Genomic DNA, 13,113 nt, shown 5'->3' with positions numbered 1-13,113 from the left:
ATTATTCTTGGGTCTTTCACGGCAATCTGACTCTGCATTCATGATTTTAGGCATTTTGTTCCAAAAATTTGTTTTGCTAAATTAGACCTGCTGGTGGCGCTATAACAGGCCAATGTGAAAAGGGTGGCATTTCTTCCTCGGCCTAGTGGGAATGTGCGTATGAAATTTCACGGAAATCGCACACTGCGATCATGATTTGAGGCATTTTGTTCAAAACGTACCAATCCTGCAAACTTTGGAAGCCAACCTTAGCCAATGAGGATGGAATATGGGAAATCGGACAGATCCGTGTTGATCACATGACTATAGAGATACTGTGTACCGATTTGCATGACGTGCCGGGCATGACGACCGGGTCAACGGTGCCGGAGATTAGCTGCTGACGGACGGACGGACGGACGGACGGACGGACAGACAGGGTGCAAAACATTCTCTCTCGCCATGCCTTTCGGCCTGGCGGAGACAATAATTCATTTGGATTGCGGGCTATATCTTAAGTATCCTAAATTATTACAAACTATGGCTCTCATTTTGGAACAAAATCCTTATTTGGGTACAAAATTAAACATGAAAGGAGAGGTGTCTATGTGTGTGATCATGTGTGAAGTGTACATTGTGTTTTGGCGTCTTTATGCTGTAGATCTGTGGTGATTACTTATCACGTCAAGGGACCAATGCTGATACTTTATGGGTCAAACTCATCAATAGAGTTCACCAGGTAAGCCTCCTCAAAATGTGCTATACCTACTGTTGCTACCTACTATTATTACTAATATTGGTAATGATAAGGTTGAGTTAACTTATGCAGTGGTGTAATGGCATCCTGGAGGGACTGTTGGGACAGACAGCTGATCTGCCTTTACTTTTAGCCACTGTCCAGATGCACTGATGTAGATGAGGAGAATGGACTGGACACTGAGCAGAGGCCATTTGAGGAATCGGCACATATCAATGGTGGTAAGAAGGATCAACTCATAAAGACCCTCATGCAATACTGAAAGTAAAAAAAAAAATTTTTATGGTGACGTTTACAGCTAATTGGGTTAAAATAGCTGATCTGCAAACTCACAACATGGCGCATCGCAATGTGTTGTGAGCTTGAAGAGCTGCTATTTCCACTATTTTGGGGGTAAAAGAAAGAAAGAAAGAAAGAAAAAAGGTGAATATTTGCCCAAAATCAGGACACTAGGGTTAAGTGGTTAAAAAGGTTCTTAAACCTTTTTCCATTTTTTAATCTACACCTCCCTTGAAATTTACTGAAGTGGAATTAACCACTTAAACTCCATTTATTTGTTCAGTGAACTTTACTAGTGTACATTGCATGAGACAATATCATGGATATTGTAACTGCCATTGTTGTGACTGTGTGTGTATAGGCTTTATGCCGACGGCCACTGAGAGCCGTCTGGCTCCTATGCCTGGCCCTATTCCCCACAGCTACGCAGTCAGAAAGGGACTCGCACTCCCAGAGGCCTTCACTTCCATCGCCACACACTTCACCCCCATCGTCCTGACCAAGGACGAGGACTCACGGGAGGAGGGGACCCCACTATCTGAGGCTGCCATTGAGGGGTATGTGGTATTCATGTAAAGCTTGTATGGTCAGTTTGTGCTTTAATTAACCACTTGAACCTTTAGCATCCCTATTCTAGGAGCTATTTTCCCAGAATAGCTAGTAGCTTTTAGATCGGTTATTTTCTAAACCCAACAGAAACGAGGAAGTGTCCTAGTATAGAGCCCTTGGGAATCCGGTCAACTGAGTATAGGGTTTAAGTGGTTCATAATAATAATAATAATGATCCTAATTAAAAGAGTGCTTTTCCTACACATACACTCACAAACAATAGGCAGAGAATGTAACCTTAAGTCAAACTAAAGACTTCACTTATAGAGTAAGTGAGAAAAGAATAAGGGATGAATGAGGGCTGAAAAAAATAATAATATTGAGTTTGTGTGTTTTTATACTGCTGTGACACCCTGAATTTCCCCCTTAGTAGAGCGGATAGTAGGAACAATCGTTCACTTTGTGATACAAGCGTGAAAATTGGCATGAACATTCCTTTAGGTCAACTCTTTGACTTTTTTAATCGAGCCACTCAAAAATCCAAGATGGCGGCCATTTTTCAAGATGGCCGATACCTTAGTGGGCAGTTAAGTGATATGATGGTTTATTTGGTGATACAAGCATGAAAATTGGCATGAGCAGTCTCTGTGGGTCACTTGACAATAGGCCACCCACAGCTACTTGAAATTTCAAGATGGCGGACATTTTTCAAGATGGCCAACACTTTATTGGAGCATTTAAGTTATATAATGGTTCATTTGGTGATACAAGCATGAAAATTGGCATGAGCAGTCTCTGTGGGTCACTTGACAATAAGCCACCCACAGCTACTTGAAATGTCAAGATGGCGGCCATTTTTCAAGATGGCCACCACCTTAGTGGACTAGTTAAGCTTAAGAAATCATTTAGTTGGTGATACAAGCATGAAAATTGCCATGAGCCGTCTCAAAAGGTCATTTGACAAGAAACCGCCCACAGCCACTTGAAATTTCAAGATGTCAATCTTTAAATGATACCTTTTCTCATAGAAATGTATTGGGTTCCTCAAAAAGCTCTGTCAAGAGAGGTTGTTTGACTGTGTTTTGTCTGACTCCTCGCCCACGACCTGTCCAGTTTGGTAAGACCTGTCAGGAGTTGCCTCCCACCGGCATAGCTCTCAGGGTTCACTGAGGTAGGCCTAAACAAGCTCCCTTACCACGACAAGGTAACAGTCACAAGGGAGGTTATATATATATATATATATATATATATATATATATATATATATATATATATATTGTTTTTTTTAAACTAACAGCCATTACATGTGTCAAATAAATACTAAGGGGTGGGGATACAAAAAATAAGATGAATAAATTAGCACAGTTGTGGTGCTGATAAGCACAGTTGTGGTGCTGAACGGACAGTGCTCCAAAATTATGAGTAATGGCTAATACTGAATGGCAATAGCCACGGAACCATGACAAACGATACTAAGGAACTAAACTGAAAATGTGCTTCACTGTTAGATATGGCAGTGGAAGGCAGTGGAAGCAATGTTACAAAGTAACAACTGAAAATTACACAGTAATAGACTAGATAAAAAGTAAAACATGATGCGTCGATGTGACGAGGGGAAGCCGAGCCATAGGCCTCCACTTGAAAACACAGAGGACAACAGGGAATAACTCTGGCAAAATAAACATGCAAATAGGTTCTAGCAGGGGCAACTACATAGGCATGTGAAACTGAGTCCATATCTGAAGCAGTTACACCTTCCAGTACATGCCTTGGAGCACCCACATTTGGTCAACTCCCAACAACTCTCCGCAATAGGTGGAAGTGGAGTCCAGAAGACTTTCCACTTCTCGTCCTGTTCCACCCATCCCCAGTCAGATGGGCTCGGCATTTGTGGATGTCGCTTCAATGCCTGTCCCCACACGTATCCAGCCTCATAAGAAGCATGTTTGGCATGCTCTTTGAGTGCTGCTTGAGTTGGTGGGATCAAGTCATATTGTCTTTGCTTTCTGGCAAAGAGATCAAGCCTGGCCTCGTTCACAGTTGTGACATCGCTGGACCGGTCATACATTAGATCTTCTTGGCCTCTTGACATGGATATCTTTGGTATCTTCAGTGTCTTCAGCAGATGTAGATGCTCTCTTTTGGGCCCTTTCCAGCTCTGTGTTGTTGAACCTAAGTTTACAGCTTGAATTATATTTTGCTCTGTTTCTTGTCGATGTGCTTTCTATGCCATCACCTTCATCTAGTCGGGTTGGACTAAGTAAGATAGGCAGAGCATTGATCTTATGAAATAATGGAACATTTCTTGCAATGGTATCATAACCAGTACGATCGTGCTCTCTGTTGAATAAACTCGGCTGAATGAGTTTTTCCTTGGTGACCTGCTGACAAATTAAACATCTGTCCCAGTTAGTTTTCACAACTGTTATGATGGCTTCTGCCATGTCTGCAGCATAGGCAGAGGCCGAGGGTTTATCCTTTTACCACCTTTTACCAAGCACTTTGATGTATGGGATACAACTAAGTTCGTGCCTTAACCCTACACTTAGTTCGATCGTTCATCCAATGCCATTTAAATCCTGAGCGATCTGTACACCATCCGGTTAACTAAAACCCCATTAACCTTGGCTCGGCTCTCCCGTGCTGGCACAACCTGTCAATTCAGGTGCGGCTATCTAACTGTTTTGGGGTAAATTAGACAGCATTTGGGATACCAACTTTCAATTAGCTGACATTGAACCCCACTCTGAGTTTAACAGCAGTGATATATCACCAGTGTGCCCTGGTAGTGCAGATATTCACTCTTATCTAATCTATCTATGATCAACAAATCAACACAACTATATTGTGATGTGTTAAAAGTTGTTCTTTAGCATAATAATAATAATCGTATAATCGTCCTTAATGAAAAAAAAACATACATTTCTATGAGAAAATGTATCTTTTGAGGATCCAGGGGGCGGCCATCTTGAAAATAGAAATGTAAAGTGGCTGGGAGTGTTTTCTTGTCAAGCAACCCTTAGAGACTGCTCATGCCAAATTTAATGCTTGTATCACCAAATAAACCATTATATAACTTAATTGCTCCACTAAAGTGTTGGCCATCTTGAAAAATGGCCGCCATCTTGAAATTTCAAGTAGCTGTGGGTGGCCTATTGTCAAGTGACCCACAGAGACTGCTCATGCCAATGTTCATGCTTGTATCACCAAATAAACCATTATATAACTTAATTGCTCCACTAAAGTGTTGGCCATCTTGAAAAATGGCCGCCATCTTGAAATTTCAAGTAGCTGTGGGTGGCCTATTGTCAAGTGACCCACAGAGACTGCTCATGCCAATTTTCATGCTTGTATCACCAAATAAACCATCATATCACTTAACTGCCCACTAAGATGTCGGCCATCTTGAAAAATGGCCGCCATCTTTGATTTTCAAGTGGCTCGATTAAAAAAATCGATAAATGACCTCTAAAGATGATCTGTACCAAGTTTCACGCTTGTATCACCAAGTGAACGATTCTCCCAAAATATTGCTTTTATCCGCTGTACTACCTTGAGTTAAAGTTGTACAATGCAAATTCACAACTAACGATTTTTAGCAACCTCTGCTGGTCACTACCGTCACTGCATACAATTTCCGTAATCCTCGATTACCCAGAATTCCATTCGTTTTCACCGGAAGCCGGAAGCGTTTCAAAAAGCGATCTTTTAATTGTTTTATACTATCTACGGATCGTTTCTCTTAGCCAGTGGAGCATTAGTTACCATGAGCTGTGCTTTCTTTTTCTGTTCTTTTTCGATCTTCCAATCCTACATTCTCTTAAAATCAGCGTGAGGTTCCTTTTTGTTATCAGCGCGATAGTTCCTGGCCAAACAGGAAACCGTTGCGGTAGTTCCTGGCCAAACAGGAAACCAGTGCATTTCCACCTCCGTTTTCCGGCCAGATGACGTCATTTCCCCGGGAAAGTCCCCCCCGTACACGTTCAATAGAAAACATATAAATAAAAGGCTTCCGGGGGTGAAATTCATGGAGTGGGTGTTGTGAAACTTTTGCCACTCACAAAAGATATACAATTTAACTTTAGTTTTGTTGAAAACGTTACCTAGTATGCCTTTAAGTGTCAACAAATCAATTGTCTTACAGGGCTGTGTATGAATTAGCAAGAAGCAGCGGCAGCCAACGCATGCAGGTAACGGGCCTGGATTTCACAGCGCACTTTGAGGACCCAACGCTCACACCAACTGACACAGATTTACGCGCCGTTCGGCCGGACCTCCCCTCCAATCACAGGGCTGCGAGCGCCAGCACGTCCACAGCCTCTAGCAGTGACAGGACACTGGTCAACTCTCCTCCTCTCACGTCCCCTGACGAAGCCAAGCAGGGCCCCGGCGTTTCGCATCCTCCGCTGTCATCCTCCGCCCCTCTCAATGGCCGCAGTCTCGTCAACAATTACCTGCTACGTCAGGACCCCGCGACCGGACACCTTACCCTGGTGCCGGTCCAGATCACGACGCCAGAATCCATCCCCGGGCTAGAGCTGAATCTGCCCCTGATCACAAGCTGTACCACACACACAGGGGGAAACAACGGCCTGTCGGTTAACTGCGTGACTGTTTCTTTGAGTCCCACGCAGCAGCTTTTGCGATCGCCTCCCTATTTTGCCAACGGTAGCTCTGTCACTTACAACGGAAACCCAGAGCGCGCCGTGCACGTCTCCCGCAGTGGGGGAGGTGATCCCAGAGAGGCGGGTAAGGACGCTTCCCCTTCAGAGCTCCACAGAGCCAATGTCCACCCTGCCCTGCAAGAGGTGATTGACCTGCTCCGGGGAGAGTTTGCCTTTGATGGTTATTTGGAGGATGGAGCAGAGGACCTGGCTATGGGTATGTACCTTCACCAACAATGCAACATCCCCCAGTTTGACAAGCTTTAGTCCAATGAAACCCATTTGATTTAATGTTTATCCCTGACACCCCAATCTACACGGTAAAATGTGTTAATTTAACTCTGAGAGTGTACAAATTGTACATTTGGTTCCTAACTATCAATCATTTAACTGGGGACCAGCTAGAACCCCCTCTGGGGGTCCCCCAACCTCAAGTCGAGAACCATTGCCTTTGAAAAACGAAATCCTTACAATATAACCAACCGTCTTATATCATCATTCTGTTTGTTGATTTGATTTGATACACTGCAAAATCCCGACTGTTAATTTGATTATTGAGTGTAAAATAATCATATATGAACACATGCGCTGGGAACGCATGCACGCGCAGATGTTTGAAGTGTCCTCTTTTTGGGAATTCAGAATATGGTCACCCTAAAGTACATTTACTCAAGTACTTCCACCTACTAGGTGGAAGCGACGTCGTGCACCAACGTGCGTCTTTTTCTTTTGGAGAAGGAGGAGCAGAGGAAAACTTTTTTCATCAAATACTGCCAAAGGGCGCCAAGGGAACTGCATGCAACGGATAGAAAATGTCCGTCAGGTTAGGTGCAGTCATAGACATATAAAGGTAGACGCCTCCTTCGGCTCTGAGGCATGTGTATCTTGGGCGCCATTTTAGCGTAGGAGAGCTTCCCTGAAGCTTCCGCGTGTGTCACAGAAGGGGGCGTTCGGTAGGCCAATCAGAGGCAGGTGGGGGCGGGACAACTAGATTCTGACAGGTCTTAGAAAAGACGCACTGTGATTGGCCTGTAGTCAACGCGCTGTGAGCGCTGTGATTGGCCAGTAGTCACTTTGAGTGTCCGTTTGCCTACGCGAAAATGGCGGCCGCGATACAAGTTGCTCCAACGAACTGCAGAGGCCAATGAGGTATCTAGGTTTCTATATCTATGGGTGCAGTCCCCACAACCTGACGGACAGGTTTGCGGGCTGTACGGTGGGGGCCAGAGGGAGCGGAGGGGGAGATAAAATCACACACAGGTCACAGACAATCATTGAGAGACACTCCTACTGGAGAGTGTGATTGTCTCACACCTGTGAACACATAAGGGGTGGAGTATCTGTCTATCCACCTGTTTCCTAGGCTTTTCACTGTGTTCCACTTCCTGTCTTTTGATCCAATGAAATCCAATGAAACCGGTCAGATGACTAATGATATCCAATGAAATCCGACAGGAAGTGGAAAACACACAGCCAAGAAACAGGTGGATAGAATATCATGATGGTATCATTTCTGTAAGACACTCTTCAGGAAGGTCCAGAGGGACCGAAACGTTTGTGTGTGTGTGAATGAACTCGATGCTGCTGAGCAAGCGCAGTGTGTGTGTGGGGTTTTTCTTCATGAATATTTCTTCTTGAATGGTCATTTGATACTATCCAACGCACCTGCATTTCAGCTAAATGGAATGTGTGAATATTTCCTTTGCATACACTCTGAGCAATAAGTTGACATTTAATGCTGCGTACACATTTCACAGTGTACACTCCAGTAGTATATCCAGTCACAATTTATTGTTTTTAAGAAAATCTACTTTTTATATGGAAGCATTGAAAGGTCATAAGTTATGACCCTCCTGCGTGTTTTGGCAAGGGCGGCTGCAGTATAACTAAACAAAATGACGGATGAAAGGTTCTCAATGGCTTCCTTCTATAATAAAAGAGGACTCTAAATCTAAGATTATCAGTGGCACCAATAAGCACATGTATGCAATGTTTAAATTGACCTGGTATTTAAAAGATAATTGATCATTGAAAAGGAAATTGTCTTTCTTTTAGACAGTAGTGTTGTTCATACCTATTCAAAATGGACCTTTTGTGTTTCTCTGTTCCGAGGGGAGTACATCTTCTCTTTGAAGGACCTGCAGTACCAGACGTTTGCCGGCGTTGTGAAGGAGAGGTTTAATGGTCTGTACTGGGAAGAGGACTTGCTGGGTGTGCTGCACTGCCTGGTCAACTATAGCCCAGCCACCCTGTGAGTAGGTCTGCCTGGATCCCAGTGTCCTTTCATTTACAGACACAACACCATCAAAACACTGATCTAGACAGGACAGGACCTACTGTAGACAGGTGGCTCAAGCAACACTGCATGATGATGATATGTGGGTTTAAATTTGACTCATGACTGTTGCCAATTGCCATTAGTCATTCATTTCCTTCCTTTGTTGTGCCAAGCCACGAGTTATCCCGAGTTTTTTCTGAATGCCCTCAGTGCCAGAACGAGTTATCCCGAGTAAAAAAAAATAAAAAATAGAATGTTCAGAACCCAAGATATCATTATCTGAAGATTTGCAGCTCCATCCACTCATTGTTTAACTTATAACTGAAAAAGGCTGTATCTCGCTTCCTAAGCACTTTTTTTTTACTTTGGAAAAAAAAAATTGCTGGCACAGTATGAACATATTTTTTTATTTCATTGGCACTGAGAGAGTTAATTATGCTATGTAACAAAACCCTTAAAAATATAATTGATATTCATTCATTTCAATTGATTTGGTTTTAGCATCATGTATAACTATGACGTGTATATGTCGTGACCTTTTGAGTCCGACTCCTTTCTTATCTTGCATATCTCTCCTCTCTGTCCTTGGTTTCCTGCATAAAAACACACACGCACAAACACGTCCGCTTTTGTATAATGATATAAAGAAAGCTGAAATGACTCATATGTATAATGATATAAAGAAAGCTGAAATGACTCATATGTATAATGATATAAAGAAAGCTGAAATGACTCATATGTGGTCAATGTTTTGAAGCCAAATTGGACTGCCACATTCACAAAAACACAGTAGGTGGAAAGTGATGATTATGATATGAATAAAAATCTGTTAATCCATTAAGACCGGGAAAGCATCTGGGTCATTTTAGATATCTTTGGCTATTCAAAAATAGCAGATCTACAAGCTCATAGCGCGGCACTGGGTGCCACGCTATGAGCTTGTAGATTTGCTATTTTTGAAAAATCGTGAAAATTTGTGCAAATCTTTGAATATATATATTATTTTTTTTAAGCGAACATTTCTACTCAAATCTTTGCTTCTGGGGGTCCCTGGAAAATATTTTGAGATGGGGGTCTGCGGCCAAATACATATCATTTTGGGGGTCCTTGACATGAAATAGTTTAAGTTTTTTCAAAAAAACTGCTAGGATTTAGAAGGCACTTGTAGAATCGGTCTCAGGACTTAATGGATTAATGAATAATTACCCTAATTTGATCAGACAAAATCTTTATATCAAAATGGGAATGATGCATCATTCCATTCATCATCAGAGGAGGAAGTCACTCATTCTCAATAATTGACACTTAGGGGTGCTTCAATCACACTGGCAAATGACCTCTCCTTCCTGCACACACTCACATGCACCTCAAAATAGCGTTCACACCGCACGCACTTCGTGCAAACATCACTCGCGAGCTAGAACGGTCCCTATGGCAACCGCCGGTGAAGTGTGCTTTCGTTAGTGCCGAGGGGATCGCCAAGCACCGCTGAAGAGACATTCAAAGCCCCCTTCTTCACTGTTACCCATATCGTCGCTGCCGGACAGAAACCGTGTATATCCAAAACCGTTACTTTGTCAGGAAATGGAAAATAAAAAGGAGCCAGTGTTCCAGTGGGTCCAATGTAGTTATTATTTAGTCACAAGCTCTTGTTAATTATTTTCATTGGTTCGTTGTTTATAAAAACCCACAGACACATTATGCGACGCGTTGAGATACATTATACTTCTGTGTGACACTAGTGTGACGAAGTATAGGGCATTAATTACCAGAAAAAAACTAAGAAGTTGAAATATGGAGATACAAGGTTTTTGGCCGACAGCGAAGACGTATTCCCAATTAGCCTTGAGGAGCCTTAAGTGAATGAATGAACATCTAGCCATTGCACGTCATCCGCATGGATGGAAGGCAGGGAGTGGCTGATAGGACAGTGACATGGTTCCCCACCAGACATGGTTCTTCTTCTCCACGGGTCTCCTCATGAAGAAGAAGAGAACTCTCAATCTGCTGTGGCTGTATAGTGAGACGTCAGAGAGGTTTGGAGAGACGGATATATACATACACTAGACTCGGCTCTTGAGGAGTTGTTTTTTTCCTTCTTCTTCACAGCTCCAGATGCTCTGAGGGATGAGGAAAGACATTGAGAGCTGAGGAAGGCGGGGGGCGGCGCGGGGGGTAATCCCTTTAGTCAGAGTTGGACTAGTCTTGTACAACTGCTGTGCAGCAAAGGACTCTCTCCTCTCTCTGGTGGGGATACTCCAAAGCCAGTGATGAATTATTTAAGGATTGTTGTGTGTAGTTAGTGAGGGAGAGAGACGAGAGTTGTGTGACTCGATTTATTCTCATTGACTTTGAAGTGTGTCTTTGGCGCGCAAGTTTGACTTTCATAATGATCCCCCCCGCTAGGCTGTTTTCACATGGACCAGAGATGTAACTCAATTGTGTATAATATGTTGTATCTCACTGGGTTATCTCTTCGTGTTTGGTTGTTAACCACTTACAGTAAGTAAATAGCCGATCTAAAAGCTCACAAAGTAACCCGATATGTTGCGAGCTTGTAGATCTGTAAAAAGACAATTGTATAAAAGCAATTTTATACAATTTTATCTGGGCGTGATCCCTCGGTGTGTGTGTGTGTGTCTATCCCTGAAATAGGCCACATTTTAACATCCTGGACATCAAAACATTTGATTGGTGTCCACAATTTGATTTAATTGCAATTTCATAATCTTAAGGGTTAAGGTCAGACATGTATCTGTTAATGTTTCCCAAAAGTCAGCAAAATGTGTGTCTGTGTGTGTGTGTCTGTGTGTGTGTGTCTGTGTGTCTTTGTATGCGTGCAATCGTGCGTCTGTGTGTTCTGCCCCATGCAGGGGTTCTAATGAGCAGCCTCCATCAAAGGGTCTGCAAAGGGCAGCCACCACCACCGCGCCCTCGACGGCCACTATCTGGACGGGGAGCAAGGAGGTGCACCTGCACCACGGCCGTCTGGACCTGAATGGAAACATTCATGTTGCTGAACGTGCACGGGAAACGACAGAGGGCCAGCCTGGTCTCTGGAAATCTGAGCCTTTGTGCCGAAACGGTGAAGAGCGATCAGAGGAGAATCAGTACCATGTCTGCCCAGGTAAGAGACAAGACTGTTGACTCTACCATCACCAGTGGTGGAAAGTAACTAAGTACATTTACTGTGCTTAAGTACAATTTTGAGGGATTTGTACTTTACTTGAGTATTTCCAATTTCCAATACTTTTACTTCTACTTCATCTCGGACGCAAATATTGTACTTTTACTCCACTACAATTATTTGAAAACTTTAGTTACTAGTTACTTTTCAGGTATAAATTATTATATTATTTTTAGGCCAATTTTATACATACTGTAGGCTATTTGAAAATAGCCGATCTACAAGCTCACAACGCGTCACAACGTGTGAGCTTGTAGATCTGCTATTTTCAAGTATTTTAGTACTTTTACTTTTGGTACTTTAAGTGCATTTTGATGCCAATACTTTTGTACTTTTACTCAAGTACATTTTGAATTCTGGACTTTTACTTGTAACAGAGCATTTCTATTTTGCAGTATTGGTACTTTTACTTAAGTAAAGAATGTAAGTAATTTTTTACACTGACCATCACTGCTGCGTTGACGTGGATGCTAATAACTGTATAACTGTTGATGTTATGAGTGGCAGTATGCAGATTGCTTGGACGGTAGATTGAAAACATGCAGCTGTGAGGTTTCAGCGTGTTCCACTTTGTCTGGCAGTGGGTTGGAGTTGGTATGGCCTTGACTGACTGTTGGATACAGTTCTTAAGATCGCAGCACATTCAGGAAAGTCCAAGTCATGCTGTCGAGGCTGCAAAGATCCCCTCATCAGACGGCTGTTGTTGTGGAAACGGGAATTAACTTCCTGTCCAGAAGCACACACACACACACATACACACACACACACACACACACACACACACACACACACACACACACACACACACACACACACACACACACACACACACACACACACACACACACACACACACACACACACACACACACACACACACACACACACACACACACACACACACACACACACACACACACACACACACACACACACAGAGAGAAAGAAACACATGCAGAGAATGAGCTCTTCGTCTCCATCCCAGACAGAGTAGAACACTCTGTGTTGGGTTTTGAGTCTCACTTAACCACTTAAACCCTATACTTCTATAAATAGCGACGCAATCTGCTGTTTTTGCCAAGTGTTTGCCTATTTGGGCCGATGCAGAACGTTCCCCAATTATGATCCAAAATTAGGGACGCTAGGGTTCATCTGTTCAGGGTTTAAAAGATAGCAAGGTAAAATGTTACCTTGCTATCTTTTAAACATTACATTAGTCATTTAGCAGTAACAAGGTTAGCAACGAATGCTAATAAACATATTATGACAAATATATATGACAAATTATCCAGCCTTCATAGAGTCCCAACTCTGCCTTCCCACTTTCTTCCTCCCTCACTCCCTCCGCAGCAATATTTAGTTTTTCTTGTGCACCCACTTTAGCCTCTGTCCCTGTCTCTCTCTCCTCTCTCTCCGTCTC

The 13,113-nt window shown here is 42.9% G+C and overlaps 1 protein-coding gene across 1 annotated transcript in view; it reads left to right on the top strand.

Moving 5' to 3' along the window:
• kndc1 (kinase non-catalytic C-lobe domain containing 1) overlaps positions 1-13,113 on the top strand; it is a 78,080-nt gene that overhangs the window by 40,590 nt on the left and 24,377 nt on the right. The window contains exons 11-16 of the mRNA XM_080449946.1: positions 641-718; positions 870-957; positions 1,377-1,572; positions 5,709-6,445; positions 8,341-8,479; positions 11,380-11,633. Coding sequence (XP_080306072.1) covers positions 641-718; positions 870-957; positions 1,377-1,572; positions 5,709-6,445; positions 8,341-8,479; positions 11,380-11,633 — 1,492 coding nt within the window. The remainder of the gene's footprint in view (positions 1-640; positions 719-869; positions 958-1,376; positions 1,573-5,708; positions 6,446-8,340; positions 8,480-11,379; positions 11,634-13,113) is intronic.

Source organism: Gymnoscopelus braueri, assembly GCF_963280865.1.
Source record: "Gymnoscopelus braueri genome assembly, chromosome: 14".
In the NCBI taxonomy this organism is placed as follows: Eukaryota; Metazoa; Chordata; class Actinopteri; order Myctophiformes; family Myctophidae; genus Gymnoscopelus; species Gymnoscopelus braueri.
This window is presented reverse-complemented; position numbering and strand designations above follow the sequence as displayed.